General features: G+C 36.4%; 1 protein-coding gene across 8 annotated transcripts in view; it reads right to left on the reverse strand.

Annotated features, from left to right (window-relative positions):
* Positions 1-1345: 1345 nt before the first annotated feature.
* The window catches only part of LOC127861009 (transcription factor CP2-like), a 120823-nt gene continuing 104216 nt past the window's right edge, over positions 1346-17952 (reverse strand). For 5 of the 8 annotated variants that reach the window (XM_052399356.1, XM_052399355.1, XM_052399351.1 and 2 more), the window contains 9 exons: positions 14999-15052; positions 14182-14254; positions 13724-13738; positions 7972-8071; positions 6257-6347; positions 4670-4719; positions 3878-4020; positions 2142-2193; positions 1346-1840 (listed from right to left, as the gene is read on the reverse strand). In XM_052399356.1, coding sequence (XP_052255316.1) covers positions 1791-1840; positions 2142-2193; positions 3878-4020; positions 4670-4719; positions 6257-6347; positions 7972-8071; positions 13724-13738; positions 14182-14254; positions 14999-15052 — 628 coding nt within the window. In that variant the 3' untranslated portion in view covers positions 1346-1790. The remainder of the gene's footprint in view (positions 1841-2141; positions 2194-3877; positions 4021-4669; positions 4720-6256; positions 6348-7971; positions 8072-13723; positions 13739-14181; positions 14255-14998; positions 15053-17952) is intronic. The other 3 variants (XM_052399357.1, XM_052399354.1, XM_052399358.1) reach the window with 3 other exon arrangements.

Raw genomic sequence — 17952 nt, forward strand, 5'->3', positions numbered from 1 at the left:
GGGGGGGTATAGTGTGAGGGTGTGGTGGTCATTTGTGACATGATCTTAAAAAAAAAAAAAAAAAAAAAAAAAAAAAAAAAAAATAGGGGGGGGAGGGGGGGGGAGGGGGGGGGGGAGGGGAGGGCACGGGGGATGGTTTGGGTGGAGTCTATTGTGGTATGTCAGGTAAGAGTAGTTTCATCAAAGTATCAATCAAATCTAATCATAAATAAAGAAGTTATGGCAATTTTAGCAAAATTTAATAATTTGACCTTGAGAGTCAAGGTCATTCAAAGGTCAAAGTAAAATTAAAGTTGCCAGGTACAGTAACCTCATGATAGCATGTAAGTATTTGAAGTTTGAAAGCAATAGCCTTGATACTTAAGAAGTAAAGTGGATCGAAACACAAAATTTAACCATATATTAAAAGTTACTAAGTCAAAAAAGGGCCATAATTCCGTAACAATGACAACCAGAGTTATGCAACTTGTCCTTTTACTGTACCCTTATGATAGTTTGTGAGTGTTCCAAGTATGAAAGCAATATCTATGATACTTTAGGGGTAAAGTGGACCAAAACATAAATCTTAACCAAATTTTCAATTTTCTAAGTATAAAGGGCCCATAATTCCGTTCAAATGCCAGTCAGAGTTACATAACTTTGCCTGCACGGTCCCCTTATGATAGTTCATAAATCTTGCAAGTATGAAAGCAATAGCTTTGATACTGTAGGAATAAAGTGGACCTAAACACAAAACTTAATCAAATTTTCAATTTTCTAAGTATAAAAAGGGCACATAATTCTGTCAAAATGCCAGTCAGAGTTACATTACTTTGCCTGCACAGTCCCCTTATGATAGTTAGTAAGTGTTGCAAGTATGAAAGCAATAGCTTTAATGCTTAAGGAATAAAATGGACCTAAACACAAAACTTAACCAAAATTGTCAATTTTCTAAGTATAAAAAGGGCACATAATTCTGTCAAAATGCATGCCAGAGTTATCTAAATTTGCCTGCCCAGTCCCCTCATGATAGTAAGTAAGTGTACCAAGTTTGAATGCAATAGCATTGATACTTTCTGAGAAAAGTGGAACTAAACGCAAAACTTAACCAAAATTTTCAATTTTTTAAGTATAAAAAGGGCACATAATTCTGTCAAAATGCACGCCAGAGTTATCTAACTTTGCCTGCCCAGTCCCCTCATGATAGTAAGTAAGTGTACCAAGTTTGAATGCAATAGCATTGATACTTTCTGAGAAAAGTGGACCTAAACGCAAAACTTAACCGGACGCCGACGCCAACGCCAACGCCGACGCCGACGCCAAGGTGATGACAATAGCTCATAATTTTTTTTCAAAAAATAGATGAGCTAAAAAAGGGATTTCCTCCTGTGCTCCGAATACCTATTAAATTATTTAATGACATAGCTTGGAGTTAAAACATTAAGTAAAAAATCGTCGCTACAAGAACAGTGAAATCTTCCAGCCAAACATGGACTCCTTATGGCAGAATGTTCATTGCAGTTTAATGTGGCCCCATTTCCAGAATAACTTCACACGGCCCAGAACCACAAGGGCCTGAATCACTCTTTTAACAACTATGCCTTTCCATTCCATGTTTCACCTGAACTGCACAAACAGTCATAAAACCGCGCTCTAAAACTGTTACAGAATCACACTCTTTAACAAGCAGACACACCCAAAGAGATGCAAACAACAGTTCCATGGTACATGACAGCCCTATAATTGTAATTGTTTGATAAAATCTCAACTCAGTGTTCAACTTTTGGAACGTCCCTCAACGTTCTCGCAGTTTACTCTATCCCCTTCAGAAGCACTCGTACATAGTCCTGATTTTCAGTGTCTGAAAAAAGAAATACAGTCACAATAATTTAGATGCAAATTTGGAAACTGAACATTGGGAAAACAAGAGCTTAATCAATCAATGAAATAAAAGAATCCTTATCAGAAATGATTCATAGGCCCATCTGCAAAAGTTGTGGCCCAAAAGTAGGTCATATTCAACGTCATACTATCATCAGTAATAACTATAAAGGTTGATAAAACTAAAACTAAACAAAAAAATCTATTGCAAACTTTTTTACAGTCCGAAGGAATTTGAAACAGCGGTGTTCAACTATATAGAGAGCATTTCTATTTCTTACCACTTGAGATTTCAACCCAAAAGCGTGATTGGTCCTGAAGGTTACGAACAACCTGAAATATACAAAACAAGGTTACAAACAACCTGAAGGAAGATAAATACTTCTGAATACTAACAGAAAAATACTGATTGAATGCATACATTATTATCGACTTAACCCTTACAGTGCGGGAACCGAGTTGTGAAGGCCTTTGCAAACAGTTTGGATCCAGATGAGACGCCACAGAACGTGGCGTCTCATCTGGATCCAAACTGTTTGCTATTCTGATAGTATTCTTTGAAAAAAAATCGAAGAAAATGCTAATTTTAGAAATTCAGCAGACGACATTTAAGCAGACGACAAATTTCCCAGCATGCAAAGGGTTAAAAAGCAATTTTTGAGATAATTATTTCTAAATAATATGAGATTTGTGAAAATCTTGAAAATAGATAATGGACAAACGGCCATTCTCAATCAGGTGAACCAGTTTCAAACTAACGCCATATCATCGGGACAAATACTTTGACCAAGTGTCATAAAGATTGGGCAATAAATCAGCGATTTTCCTCCTTCTTTATAAAGTACCGGTAAACGGTACTTTCCCAATCGAAGGAAAATTCCCAAATTCCCAAAACGGTACTTTCCCAATCGAGCGAAAATTCCCAAATTCCCAATCGGCATCTGGAAAAATCCCAATCAGCGTCCGAATTTTTTCTCAAAATGATAGAAAGTTTTGTAAAAAACCAACTTTCGGCGAGCGAAAAAAGAAAATCGTATAGTTGTGTGTTTATTATTCAGCGCATTCAATCAATAGAGTTGTTACTGTTTCCGGTTCTTTTGCCAGGCAGTCAGCGTACTGTTTTACGTCGGTTTGTAACCTTATCGTAGTTTGAAATGAGTCATAATAGCAAATATTATGCCAAAAAACCAATCGGAACCATCTATCACAGGACACATTGACAGCAATAATGATGCTGTGCAGGGCGGGATGCAAGCAACTGAGTGATGATCAAACATCAAAGATTGTTGAAATTTTCACAAAAATGAAAGAGAGGGACATTGCTTTAAAAGAGATTAAAACAACTAGTAATTGATTTGGTGTGTTCTTTATAATATTTTGTTATTTATATAAACTTTATAACTTAATGGTCATTAAGGCATGCCTGCAAATGATTATTTAAATGGGTATGTTCAATTAAGTATGAACTGTATGATGTATTCAATAAGACCCAAACTTCCAAACTTCACGACGCAATTTTCCCAATTTCAGGATTTCACGACTCGATTTTTCCCAATTTTGAGGTTTTCACGACTCAATTTTTCCCAATCGGACCGGTACGGGTACTTTTCCAAATTGGACAAGGAAAATCGCTGTAAATAAGTGTTCGCAAGATAAATGTGAAGGACCTGCAACTGACAACGCACAACAGACAAAAGGTGATCACAAAACCGCACCATCAAAGGTTGCCGTGGTGTAGTGGATATTGTGACTGCCTAGCGACCGGGAGGTCAAGGGTTCAATCCCCACAGTGCGAGCTTTCTACACATTTCCCCCAAAGACACCAAGCACTGGTTCTTGGTCCAGGAAACGGACTCGGGAGCATTTCAATAAGCCTGAAGCTTTCGATGCAATCGAGCTTAAATAAATAGGTTTATACTAAACTAAACCGCACTATGAGCACCACATGCTCAGGTGAGTAAAAACTAAGGGAATGTTGCCTTTAAAAAAAAAAAGGGTTTGTAAAAAGTAATCCTACCTCGTCTGTGAGATTAATGCGAATTAATGACGGCCCTTGCATAAAGACGTCGCTGACTGAGTATCGGTTTACGTTGATGAGATCAGCAATTTTCTGGATGAGTTCCTGGCAGCTGAGTTGCTCCAAATACACTGCATGGTACACTGAAATGTAAACAACGCCGGTCAGTTTGAATGGCTCTTCTGTTTATGATGTAAAATGTATAGCTTAAATGTGTTTTAAAAGCACTGTGCCACTTACAAGGGTGCCACAATATATTTTATGGATGCTTTCTGATAAGGTGCATAGTCAAACACGAGTTACTTGAGTGGAAACTAATTATAAATTACTCAAGGGGAAATAATATCTACCTCAAAACTATGCTCAGGTTTGCTTAAAACCCATGATAACTCCTTAATGTTGTTAAAATAAACCTGACTTTGGCATTATATGACCAGTACAAATCCCATTAAGAAGAGTTGAAAATCACCGACACTTGGCCTATAGGACAAGTGCCTCAAAATAAAAATCCGTGCCCTGATCAGGTCAATGTAACCCTTTACCACTTAGATACGTATTTTGACACATTTGTAGTCCCTTAGAAAGTTACATTTATTTAAAGACCTTTATCACTCAAGTCAAGTTTTAAAGGCTTCATTTCAAAGCCGTAGATACTGATGAGCAGCAAACAGCATAAAACCTGAACAGACTGCGAGTAACTCGCAGGCTGTTCTGGTTTTATGCTGTTTGCACATAGCCATTTTCATTTTGCTTCTGACTGATTATGCAGTAAACACTGATCTACATTCTTACCTGTGTCGGAGTCTTTACACATAAACAACGTTAATCTTGGTCTCACGGTCCTGAAATGGAGAACAAAATACACTAGAGACACATCACAACTACATTTAATTAACACTTAACAAAAATATTTATACACATCTCCAGATAATGTTTAAGTGTTATATAAATAACCGACCTAATGACCTCACTAAGGAAATTTTACCCCCTGACAAACAGCTTTCAAGGGTTTGACCTCTTTTGTCAAACTGGTATTCTATTCACTGACCATCAGCAATAAAATGTGTCCTTTGATCTATACTGCCATATTTTGTTTACCTCTTTACATCAGCTTTAGAGAGTTTTTTTATTAGAAAATTTAAAACAAGAGCTGTCACCATAGGATGACTTATGCCCCCTAAAACGCTTGATAGAATTTATGAGCTTTTTTCGAAACCTAAACGCAGATTTCGAAACCTAAACGTGGACCCTAAGGTCAAGGTCAAAGGGGTCAAAATTTGTGTGCGTATGGAAAGGCCTTGTCCATATACACATGCATACCAAATATGAAGGTAATATCTCAAGGGACATAGAAGTTATGAGCATTTTTTGAAACCTAAACGCAGATTATGAAACCTTAACGCAGACCCTAAGTTCAAGGTCAAGGTCACAGGGGTAAAAACTTTTGTGCGTATGGAAAGGCCTTGTCCATATACACATGCAAACCAGATATGAAGGTTACATCTCAATAGACTTAGAAGTAATGAGCATTTTTCGAAACCTAAATGCAAAGTGTGACGGAAAGACGGACATACAAACGGACAGTCCAATCACTATATGCTCCCTTTTCTTTGAAAGGGGGCCTTAAATTTTTAGAGCTTCTAAAAGTAATTCCGAGCTTTGAAGGGTATTTTTCGAGCTATGAAGGGTAGCTTAAGAGCTTTGAATGGTTATTTCAGAGCTTCAAAGGGTAATTTCAGAGCTTTGAAGGTTCATTTCAGAGTTTCCAAGGGCAACTTTAGAGATTTGAAACGAAATTTCATCCCACATTATTACGCGTGTTGTGTATAATTATGCAAATATAAATATGCCAATAAAAGCTCAAACACTTAAAAAAAAAGTTGATTTTTGCTCTTGAATGTACAGTATATATATGTTAATAAAAAATTACTGATCTACCTCGTGTGTGTATTCTAAAGTTGAGAAACCATGGTTTAATATATTGGACGAGTCTGCGTTCCCAAATTGCATGTTTATTTAGCTGATAAATAATTGTGTTATTCTAGCTAGACCACAGAGCATTGCCATTTATTGGTCAAACTAACGATGCAACATTAAACTTCTTTCCCACTCCCACTCAGAAGCAAAGAAGGAATGGCTAAATACAACCAGGATAAAACCAGAACAGCCAGCAAACAAGGCACAGTCTATTCAGGTTTTATGCCGTTTGATGCTCATTAATATCTTATGGTTGACAATAAAGCCTTTGAAACCTAAATCCAGTAAGAAAGGTCTTTAATTCGTATTGCTGTTTAAATGGACTACACACAGGTTAAAGGTCAAAGTGCACATCTGAGTGGTAAGGGGTTAAACAAACAATGATGTTGGGTGGTATTTTACCGAGACTGCAGGGCATTGTTAAGACGTATCCCGTCTGCTAGCCCACAGATCTGTATCAAGTCATCCCGCGTTAACCGCAGAATGTCCGCACCTGAAATTAGCAACCGTGTCTCATGAAGGAAACAATTGAGATTGCTCTGATAATTGGTGCTTTAGGCTGGTGCGTAAAATGTCATCCCAAATCAGCCTGTTCAGTGCGCACAGGCTAATCTGGGAGGACACTTTTCACCTAAACTGGATTTTCGCTAAAGAGACTCCTTCAAACAAACAAAGCTATGAAAGAGGAAAGTGTCGTTCCCGATAAGCCTGTGCAGACTGCACAGGCAAATCTGGGACCACATTTTGAACACATGCATTCAGTCCCGTTTTCGGAGAGAAGTTAAGTTTATTTCAAGCTATGCGATAAATGAGTGAAGAACAACTGCAAATGATAACCTTATCATTACATTTAAGTTGGATTTAAACAATAATGTTTGATGATTTCCCTCTTGGTTATGTTAACCTACTTTTAAACTAGACACAAGTCAGTAGATCATGGATGACTCCATATTCCATTTCTGTCTCATCACTCGACTCGATTGCATAAATATCAAAATGTGCAAAATGCGCAGGCTAATCTGGGATGACACTTTACCCACATGCATTAAATCCTGTTTCTCCCTGAGCACGGCTCATATATTTCAACCTTACTCTCAGAAGACAGGTTTCAATGAAATTTCCATTAAAGCGGGAAGTGTCATCCCTGATAGACCTGTGCATCTGCATGTGCTAATCTGGGACAATCCTTATTAAATGCCCTTTCCCACTTATAAGCAAAGTAAAAATGGCTTTGTGCAAACAGCATAAAACCAGAACAGCCTGTGAGTGACTTATAGTCTGTTCAGGTTTTATGCTGTTTGCTGCTCATCAGTATCTAAGGGTTGCAAATGAAGCCTTTAAAGCTTGAATCTAGTAAGAAAGGTCGTTAATTAAATGTAACTTTCTAAGGGACTACAAATGCATAAAAATACGTATCTAAGTGGTGAAGGGTTAATATGTATCTAAGTGGTAAAGGGTTAAATACGTAATTAAGTGGTAAAGGTTTAAATACGTAATTTAGTGGTAAAGGGTAAAATACGTAATTAAGTGGTAAAGGGTTAAATACGTAATTAAGTGGTAACGTGTTAAAAACGTTATTAAGTGGTAAAGGGTTAAATATGTAATTAAGTGGTATAGGGTTAAATACATATCTAAGTGGTAAAGGGTTAAATACATAATTAAGTGGTAAAGGGCTAAATACGTCTCTAAGTGGTAAAGGGTTAAATACGTATCTAAGTGGTAAAGGGTTAAATATGTATCTAAGTGGTAAAGGGTTAAATACGTATCTTAGTGGTTAAGGATTAAATATGTATCTAAGTGGTAAAGGGTTAAATACGTATCTAAGTGGTAAAGGGTTAAATACGTAATTAAGTGGTAAAGGGTTAAAACGTATCTAAGTGGTAAAGGGTAAAATACGTATCTAAGTGGTAAAGGGTTAAATACGTAACTAAGTGGTTAAGGGTTTAATATGTATCTAAGTGGTAAAGGGTTAAATACGTATCTAAGTGGTAAAGGGTTAAATACTTATCTAAGTGGTAAAGGGTTAAATACATATCTTAGTGGTAAAGGGTTAAATACATATCTTAGTGGTAAAGGGTTAATGCCCTTTTCCCAGAATGAGGCTCAACTGCACCAACCTGCAAAGTTCTGGAAGATACTCGTGTAGTTAGTGAATCGGTTGTGGTTCAGCCACGCTTGTACTTCTTTGGCTGTGGCGTTTACTGACATTTGCTGAGGCTGTAAAGCAAACACATGTCATTTATTTATTTGTTTGTTTGTTATTTAGTTTTGATTTGTTTAACAATACAGTCAAACAACAATCAATTGACTTTTCCCTTGGAAAGCCACTTCAATACCGACAGTAACTAAGTACAACAACATTTTCAACCGCAATGGAAAAGTCGTACTTTGTGACGATTGTGTAAAAACAGATTCTACAATGAAATGTGCCCAATTATCAAAACACAAATGGAAAATAGTATTTCCAAATCCTTAGAGTATATGTTGAAATACATGTTTAGAGGTAATGTTCAAATCGAAAGAATTTTCACTTTGTATGCTGTTTATCAATTCATTAATTCATCGATGGGTTGTGATTTAGAAAACATATTGAAACTTTGTTTATTGCCACATTAAAAAATCTATTGAACCTTTTTTAAAACATTATTGGGATAAATGTGCTAAAATTTTTTTTATAAAGAACTGGCAATAAATGTGGCCACTAGAATTTGTTACACAAGCATATTCTTAAATTTGACCTAGTGACCTACATGTGGTTTCTGACGGATTTTGACTCTGTTACAAATGTTATTAGTGTCAAGAAGATTTGACAATTAATAAGGCCTCTAGAGTGTTCACAACCCGATTTTTCAATTTGATTTGTGACCTTGTTTCTGATCCCTTTGACCTAGTTTCGAACTCGATACAGATACCATTTGGCGGAATGTTCTGACCAAGTGTCATTAAGATTGGACAGTAAAATATGACCTGTAAAGAGTTTACAAGGTTTCACTGTAGCCATGCAAGGAAAACAACCCCCTCCCTCTGGTTACCATGTCTTTTAACAGACTGGAACCATTTTGTAACTAGGCCAAGACATCATTGAGAAAATGTTTTGAGCAAGTTTCACACAGATTGTGCAATGTTACTTAAGTGTTCACAAAGTTTTCAATACCGCAATATATGGAAAATAGCCCCGCTTCTCGACTGCAATCGTTTTCAACCGACCCCAGCCAGTTTCAAACTCAGTCAAGATTCATAAGGACAAATGTTTTGAAAAAGTTTCATGAAGGTTTGGTAATTAATGTTGACTGTAGAGTGTTCACAAGCTTTTTGATCCCACTTGACCCAATCTCAAACTAGACTAAGGCATCATTGGGAAAAACCGGCTTTTTGATACCACTTTACCCAGTTTCAAACTAGACTCGGACATCGTTGGGAAAAATGTTCCGAGCATGTATCACGAAAATTGGGCAATAAATGTGGCCTATAGAGTGTTATCAAAGCTATGTTGCCAACACACTAAGTGCGACGCACGATATACTCAAGGTGATCACAAAAGCTAAGGTTGTTCTCAGGTGATCTAAAAATACGACAACTAGAGTGTCCACAAGCTTTTTCTTTAAGTTGACCAACTGACCTATTTGTTTAACCTCATTTGACTCAGTTTAAAACTCTGCACAGCTCCCATTGTGACAAAATGTTGTAAACAAGTGTAATGAAGATTTTTCAATAAATGTGGCCTTGAGAGTGCTAACAACACTCTACGGCACACAACAGAAAAAGGTGCTTTTATTAAAAAATCACCATAAGCACATTGTGCACAGGTAAGCTAAAAACAACCTTTAATGCATTAAACTTTGAGCAACAAAAAAGATTTATAACAAAAACAACCTTTTACATACGTAATAAGTATTAAGTCCAATAAATATTTTAAGCATCCTATAAACATCATGTACATATTATATCATGACACTCGATGAATTTGATACTTTTACAAATTATTTGAGCCCTACACTGGAACAAGATGTGTTTGTGAAACACAATGTCCCCCTATATGATGTTTGACCTTGAAGGATGGCCTTGACCTTGTGAAGGATGACCTTGACATTAACCTTTCACCACTCAAAATGTGCAGCTCCATGAGATACACATGCATGCCAAATATCAAGTTGCTATCTTCAATATTGCAAAAGTATTCATAAAATAAGCAATTTGGGCCACATATATTTGACCTCTGACCTTGAAGGATGACCTTGACCTTTCACCACTCAAAATGTGCAGCTCCATGAGATACACATGCATGCCAAATATCAAGTTGCTATCTTCAATATTACAAAAGTATTCATAAAATGAGCGATTTTGGCCACATATATTTGACCTCTGACCTTGAAGGATGACCTTGACCTTTCACCACTCAAAATGTGCAGCTTCATGAGATACACATGCATGCCAAATATGAAGTTGCTATCTTCAATATAGCAAAAGTTATTGCAAAATGTTAAAGTTGGCGCAAACAGACCAACGTACAGACCAACAGACCAACGGTACGACCAACAGACAGGGCAAAAACAATATGTCCCCCACTACTATAGTGGGGGACATAAAAATGGGGTTTAATGCATATGCTTAACCCTTTCCCATTCAGAAGCAAAGTGAAAAGGGCTATGTGCAAACAGCCTAAAACCAGAACAGCCTGGGAGTAACTTGCGGTCTGTTCAGGTTTTATGCCGTTTGCTGCTCATCAGTATCTAGGGTTTGAAATGAAGCCTTTAAAACTTGAATCTAGTACGAAAGGTCTTGAATTAAATTTAACTTTCTAAGGGAATACAAATGCGTCAAAATACGTATCTAAATGGGAAAGAGTTAAATACGTGTCTAAATGGGAAAGAGTTAAATTTGTATCTAAATGGGAAAGAGTTAAATACGTATCAAAATGGGAAAGAGTTAAATTCGTATCTAAATGGGAAAGAGTTAAATGCGTATCTAAATGGGAAAGAGTTAAATTTGTATCTAAATGGGAAAGAGTTAAATACGTATCTAAATGGGAAAGAGTTAAATACGTATCTAAATGGGAAAGAGTTAAAGTGTCATTTAGCACATGCTTATCAGGGAGGATTATTTATGCTTTTATGATATTTTTCGTTTAAAGGATTACTCATCTGAGCGAACATCCAATTTAGGCCGACTGCGCAAGCTAATCTGAGACGACATTTTGAGGCACATGCATTAGCCAGTGTTTTCCCAGAGAGAGGCTAGTTTATATTGACCAATACATATGAGTCGCACTCTGTGAAAAAGGGGCTGAATGCATGTGCGTAAAATGTCGTCACCGCAGTCTAATAAGGGACCACACATTCTCTGAAAGGCCCAAAGTCGCTCACCTGAGATTCAAAGGAACTGACCTGTTCTATGCAGCCCAAGATGTCATTAGAACAATATTTTCTTACCAACTTTCATGACAAGTGAACACCCTGGCAGCCACGTTTTTCAACAGACCAGAACCATTGTCATACACATCCAAGGTATATCATTTAAACAAATATACTGACAAAGTTTCATGAAGATTCATAAGTCCATATAAGGAAAAATGCCCCGCCCACTGGTGGCCATGTTTTTCAAGCAACTGGAACCACTTTCGAACTTGTCCAAAATATCATTGGGACAAATCTTCTGACAAAGTTTCATGATGATCGACAATAAATATGGCTTCTAGAGTGTTAACAAGGTTTAACTATTGCTATATAAGGAAAAATACCACGCCCCCTTGGCGGCCATGTTTTTCCACCGACCGGAACCATTTTCGAACTCATCCAAGATATCATTGGGACAAATCAACTGACCAAGTTTCATGATGATCAGACAATAAATGTGGCCTCTAGAGTGTTAACAAGGTTTTACTATAGCCATATATAGCCATATAAATAATCCCCCGCCCCTTGGCAGCCATGTTTTTCAAGCAAACGTAACCATTTTCGAACTCATTCAAGTTATCATTGAGACCAATCTTCTGACAAAATTTCATGAAGATTGGACAATAAATGTGGCCTCTAGAGTGTTCACAAGGTTTAACTAAAGCCATATATAGCCATAAAAGGAAAAATGCCCCGCCCCTTGGCAGCCATGTTTTTCAAGCAAACGTAACCATTTTCGAACTCATCCAAGATATCATTGGGACAAATCTTCTGACCAAGTTTCATGAAGATCGGAAAATAAAAGTGGCCTCTAGAGTGTTAACAAGGTTTTACTATGCCATATAAGGAAAAATGCCCCGCCCCCTGGCAGCCATGTTTTTCAACCAACCAGCATCATTGTTGAACTTGTCCAAGATATTATTGGGGTGAATCTTCTGACCAAGTTTCATGAAGATCGGACAATAAATGTGGCCTCTAGAGTGTTAACAAGATTTTACTATAGCCATATATAGCCATATAAGGAAAAATCCCCCGCCCCTTGGCAGCCATGTTTTTCAAGCAAACGTAACTATTTTCGAACTCATTCAAGTTATCATTGAGACCAATCTTCTGACAAAATTTCATGAAGATTGGACAATAAATGTGGCCTCTAGAGTGTTCACAAGGTTTAACTAAAGCCATATATAGCCATATAAGGAAAAATGCCCCGCCCCTTGGCAGCCATGTTTTTCAAGCAAACGTAACCATTTTCGAACTCATCCAAGATATAATTGAGATCAATCTTCAGACCAAATTTCATATAGATTGGACAATAAATGTGGCCTCTAGAGTGTTAACAAGATTTTACTTTAGCCATATTAGGAAAACTGCCCCGCCCCCTGGCAGCCATGTTTTTTCACCAATCTGGACCATTTTCGAACTTGTCCGAGATATCAATGAAACCAATGTTTTGACCAAGTTTCATGATGATTGGGCAAAAATTGTGACTTCTAGAGTGTTCATAAGGTTTCTCTATAGCCATATAAGGAATACTGCCCCGCCCCCCTGGCGGCCATGTTTTTCAACAGACCGGAACCATTTTTGAACTCAACCAACATATCATTTAGGTTAACATTTTGACAAAGTTACATGAAGATTGGGCATCAAATTTGACTTCTACAGTGTTCACAAGGTTTTTCTTTTTTTTGACCTAGTGACCCAGCAAGACCCAGTTTCGAACTCAGTCGAGGTATCAATGGGACAAATGTTCTGACCAAATTTCATGAAGATCAGACAATAAATGTGGCCTCTAGAGTGTTCACAAGGCAAAATGTTGACGACGCACGACGGACAAAAAGCAATCACAAAAGTTCTAAAAAGAAAGTCAAATTTTCTATTAGAGAGATTTGGCTAGATTTGAAAGATAACTTTTGTGAGACATTTAGATTTTTAGTCGAATTAAAATTATTTACTATGAATTTGTGTAAATTTAAAGTTGTTATAAAATTCAATAACATTGTATTATTACTATAACAATACCATATAAAAAGAAATAAATTTAAAACAACGCTATAAAAGACTTTACTGTGAATTATATCCATTGTGTCGCCGTTATAAATAACGCAACAAAGGGTTAACTTCGATGTTTTGAGTGCAGAAAAAAAAGTGAAATGTGAGTTAGGCTAGTAAACGAAATGGTTGAACAGGATTCAAATAATAAGGTGCCTGACAAACATTTCTCATTAACCCTTTGCATGCTGGGAAATTTGTCGTCTGCTAAAATGTCGTCTGCTGAATTTCTAAAATTAGCATTTTCTTCAAAAAAAATCAAAGAATACTATCCGAATAGCAAACAGTTTGGATCCTGATGAGATGCCACCTTCTGTGGCGTCTCATCAGGATCCAAACTGTTTGCAAAGGCCTTTAAAATTCGGTTCCCGCACTGAAAGGGTTAAGTGATCATACATGTTAGCATAGAACATAACTGTATACATACACTCCAATTTGTATACTAATATAAAGAAAAAGTAAAAAGTTGATAGAAAGATAATGTCAACACTTTGGTACCACATCAACAAATGAACAATTATTTCCAATACATACCCGTTTATTGCTTGGTACACCCGCAAGCTTGATAAAAGCTTTTTACCCCATATTTATTCAAACAAGCAAATTCGTTGAACTGATATCCCTCGCCAAAAATAATTTTTGCGATAAATGAACCGATGGATGGAAAACATCAATTCCATATCACCTCGCCTTTGGCACGGGAATGAAATAAATCATAAAGTGTAATTAATCCTTCCTTATGCTTTGAACACTATTGTTAAAGCATCACTTTGTTCTACTACAGTCAAATCATTATCTTCAACAGTTTTCTTCAAAATGATACAAATGCAGTAACAACAAATTAGGAGGAGAAGAAGAAATGATCTTTCTTCCTAGTGAACTCACCAGTTCATTTGCCAGACTGTCCGTCGCGAACGGGGACGTGGGTTCACACTTCTTCTCAAGAGGGGTGGTTGGCCTGAAACCAGATAAACAGGTCCAATTTAACTGCACTTAGGCTATAACATAAGAATGAGGTGTTTCTTTGCAAATTTGATTTTTGTTTCCAATCAGTTTTATGTTCTCAGAGCAAAAACATATGCAGTCAATGATTGTGGATAACCAGAACTAAGATCAACTATGCAGTATGGTGTCGGCTGCATTCAAGAAATTGAGATACTAAAAATAAGACTGCGCAAGCTACTTTGGGATGACACTTTATGCTCGTGCATTTAACCCCTTTTTCCTTGAGCAAGGATCAATTGAAATTGAAATTCATTCCAATAATCATAAGCTTTATTTCACTAAAAATCATTTCTATTTAAGGAAATCCTTTTTTTAAACGTCCATGTCCGAATGCACTAGGTACAAACAGAATATAAATTAGTGTACATGCCGATTCAATCAATAGCAGGATTGTCATTAACATTTGAAACATGATATTAAAATTTAAAATAAGTGACTCAACAAATTCCTTAACAAGAGGGCCAAGATATATTTTTATATAATTACTCGAAATTATAACTTTGATCAGCAATATGTTACTAATGACAACCCTGCCATTGGCACAGTCAGCTGTTGCATACAGACACCATAAGTTGAGCAATTACAACATCATTATTATTTTATTGATTTCCACTTAAGTTTTCAAATTAGTCGCACATCCATAAAGAACCATTGCAGCCAAGCTGCATCTTTTGGACTGCCGCTTTTTGATACACACCTGCGCCCTTTGTCATGACTGTTCGTCTGTACGTCTGTACCATTTGTGGGAGAGCTAAAGTGCATAATGAAAACGGATGTTTTATATACAAGAAAAAGTAAAAAGGCCTCGGCCAGGCAATCTGGGCAGAACGACTGAAAGAAAAGTTGACTTGTTAGAACACATAAACAGGGTTGTCATTAGAAACTGATTGCAAATCCAATTTATTATTTTTAATCAATTAACATTTCATCGTTAGATTAAATTTAATTTAAACACAATTGTGAAATCCCAAGAGACGTACACACAAACTTTCAGTGCACTATCTCCATCCACACTTGAGTGACTGAGAAGAATCTGTTGCTCTGTTTTAACTCTTTACCACTTAGATACGTATTTTGACACATTTGAAGTCCCTTTGAAAGTTAAATTCAACTAAAGACCTTTCTTACTACATTCAAGTTTTAAAGGTTTCAGTTCCAACCCTAAGATACTGATGAGCAGCAAACAGCATAAAACATTAACAGGCTGCGAGTTACTCGCAGGCCGTTTCTGGTTTTATCCTGATTGCACACAGCCATTTTCACTTTGCTACTAAGTGTGATAAGGATAAGGAACCATGACCTTGACTCTTCCCCATTAGACCCTAATACAAACAAGAGCTGTCACCATAGGATGACTTATGCCCCCTATAAACGCTTGATAGAAGTCTTGAGAATTTTCAAAACCTAAACGCCGACCCTAAGTTAAAGTATTTTTTAGTAACAAGGTTAGAATTAGCTACAGTATTTTTAAGGAACTGAAATTACATTTATCTCTTAAATTCTTTCTCAACCCCTTTTAAAACCCCTGTGGCAAATTGCCAATGTTCATATGAAATTCGATTGATTCAATTTATAATGACAACCCTGATTCATATATAATACAATTTCAACTGGTGAGTATCACAACATACAACTATGATAATTGGCTTATTTACATTGCATTTCTTAAATTCTATTATCGATAGCTTATTGTTCACATTCTTACTTTTACATGGTTATTAATTTGAATAATAAATTTCACAGCAAGTTTAATCAGTCCTAAAATGGCATAACAGAAAATACATGTATGTGTACAAAATTGTATTGTATTGGCAGCACTTAATTCTCAATTTTCATGAATATGTTTCATTTATTTATTGATTTAACGTTCTAAGAAACATGTTACAAAAGGATTTGCATGCTGCATTTAGAAGCAGGTGACATTTGGTACATTGTATTTTATATCATCATTTGCAGATAGAAGTTAAAATAAATGTGCAAGTCGTAGAATGAGTTTCAAAATAAGAGATGCTCGTATTTTACAAGAAAAAAAGGTCAGATACAAAAAATATGTTAAGAAAATTATTCCTCAAAACTTAATTATGACAGGTTTCTTATTATAACAATAACAGTTTAGAAGAAAAATAATGCTTTTTTAACAATCATACATATTCCACAAAGAATCCTAATTAAGACTACACTCTTTAATTACAATGAATACAGACACATGAAGAATACATTCAAAAACTAAGTGTGCACATATAAGTGATGAACTTATCCTGAACTGTGCTAGATTTTGAAAAAACAAACAAACTTGTCCCTCGAAACAATTACACGGCCGTTTATCAGGCAAAATACATTGATTTGCTTTAAAAAGAAACTCCTATGACACAACTTATAAAGGTCCCCACGTTTCAAAATGGATTGTGATTGCATGTTTTGGAACATTTATGGATGAATTAATCTTGCTGAATCGCAATACATTGTCCGATTTTTTTAAATAATGTGAAATATGTTGCAAAAACATATACAACTTACTCAATCTGTAGAATTATATGTGAAATTTTAAAACATCCGGTCCTTATCGCCACCTCTGAAGTAGCATTTGCTCCTTTATTAATGCATTGCATAAAAGAGGTGGCGCCTGTGATTAACGGCCGTGAAATAATGCTGGCCAATTTTATCCTATTCACAATAGGTAGTTTCTTTTACATGAGAATTGTTGAAATGGTATGTGATTTTTAAAGGAATATTACGCTTTGTTTGTACCCCAATATTAAAGGGGTTTTCCAATAGCTAGTTCAATTCAGGATACGTCTGTAACAATTCTAACATTATATTGCTTTTCGAGACGAAGAACATAATTATCAATGTTAAAATAACCTATTAATAATTCAAACACGTCTTATGTCAGACAAAGGAAAAGTAAAATCACGTTTTATATGAAAAAAAGCAAAACACAAGATATGTGTAGATCTAAACAAGTCACATGACTAAGGTACGAATTAAATTATTTAATCCTTGCAAATATAACTAACCATAAATAATTAAACAAGAGCACCGCCTTGCGGGTGCAGACCGCTCATCTATTTTCTTTTTAAAGGTGAAGGGACTCTCATTTTCAATCACAAAGGAGGGAGGAGTGGAGTGAAGAGGGGTGTATAGTGTGGGGTTGTGGACATTTATTACATTATCTTCCAAAAAAGCGAAAAAAAAAAAAATCGGGGGGGGGGGGGGGGGGGGGGGGGGGGGGGGGGGGGGGGGGGGGGGTGGGGGGTGTTTGGGTGCGATGGTTGGACGGTATTTCAAAAATAACCGTTTTAAAAAAAAAATGGGGGGGGGGGGTTATAGTGTGAGGGTGTGGTGATAATTTGTGAGATGATCTTAAAAAAAAAAAAAAAAAAAAAAAATCAAAAAAAAAATTGGGGGGGGGGGTGGGGTGGGGGGGTGGGGGTGGGGGTATAGTGTGAGGGTGTGGTGGTCATTTGTGAGATGATCTTAAAAAAAAAAAAAAAAAAAAAAAAAAAATAGGGGGGGGAGGGGGGAGGGGGGGAGGAGGGCACGGGGGATGGTTTGGGTGAAGTCTATTGTGGTATGTCAGGTAAGAGTAGTTTCATCAAAGTATCAATCAAATCTAATCATAAATAAAGAAGTTATGGCAATTTTAGCAAA

The sequence above is a fragment of the Dreissena polymorpha genome, chromosome 15 (assembly GCF_020536995.1).
Source record: "Dreissena polymorpha isolate Duluth1 chromosome 15, UMN_Dpol_1.0, whole genome shotgun sequence".
NCBI lineage: Eukaryota > Metazoa > Mollusca > Bivalvia > Myida > Dreissenidae > Dreissena > Dreissena polymorpha.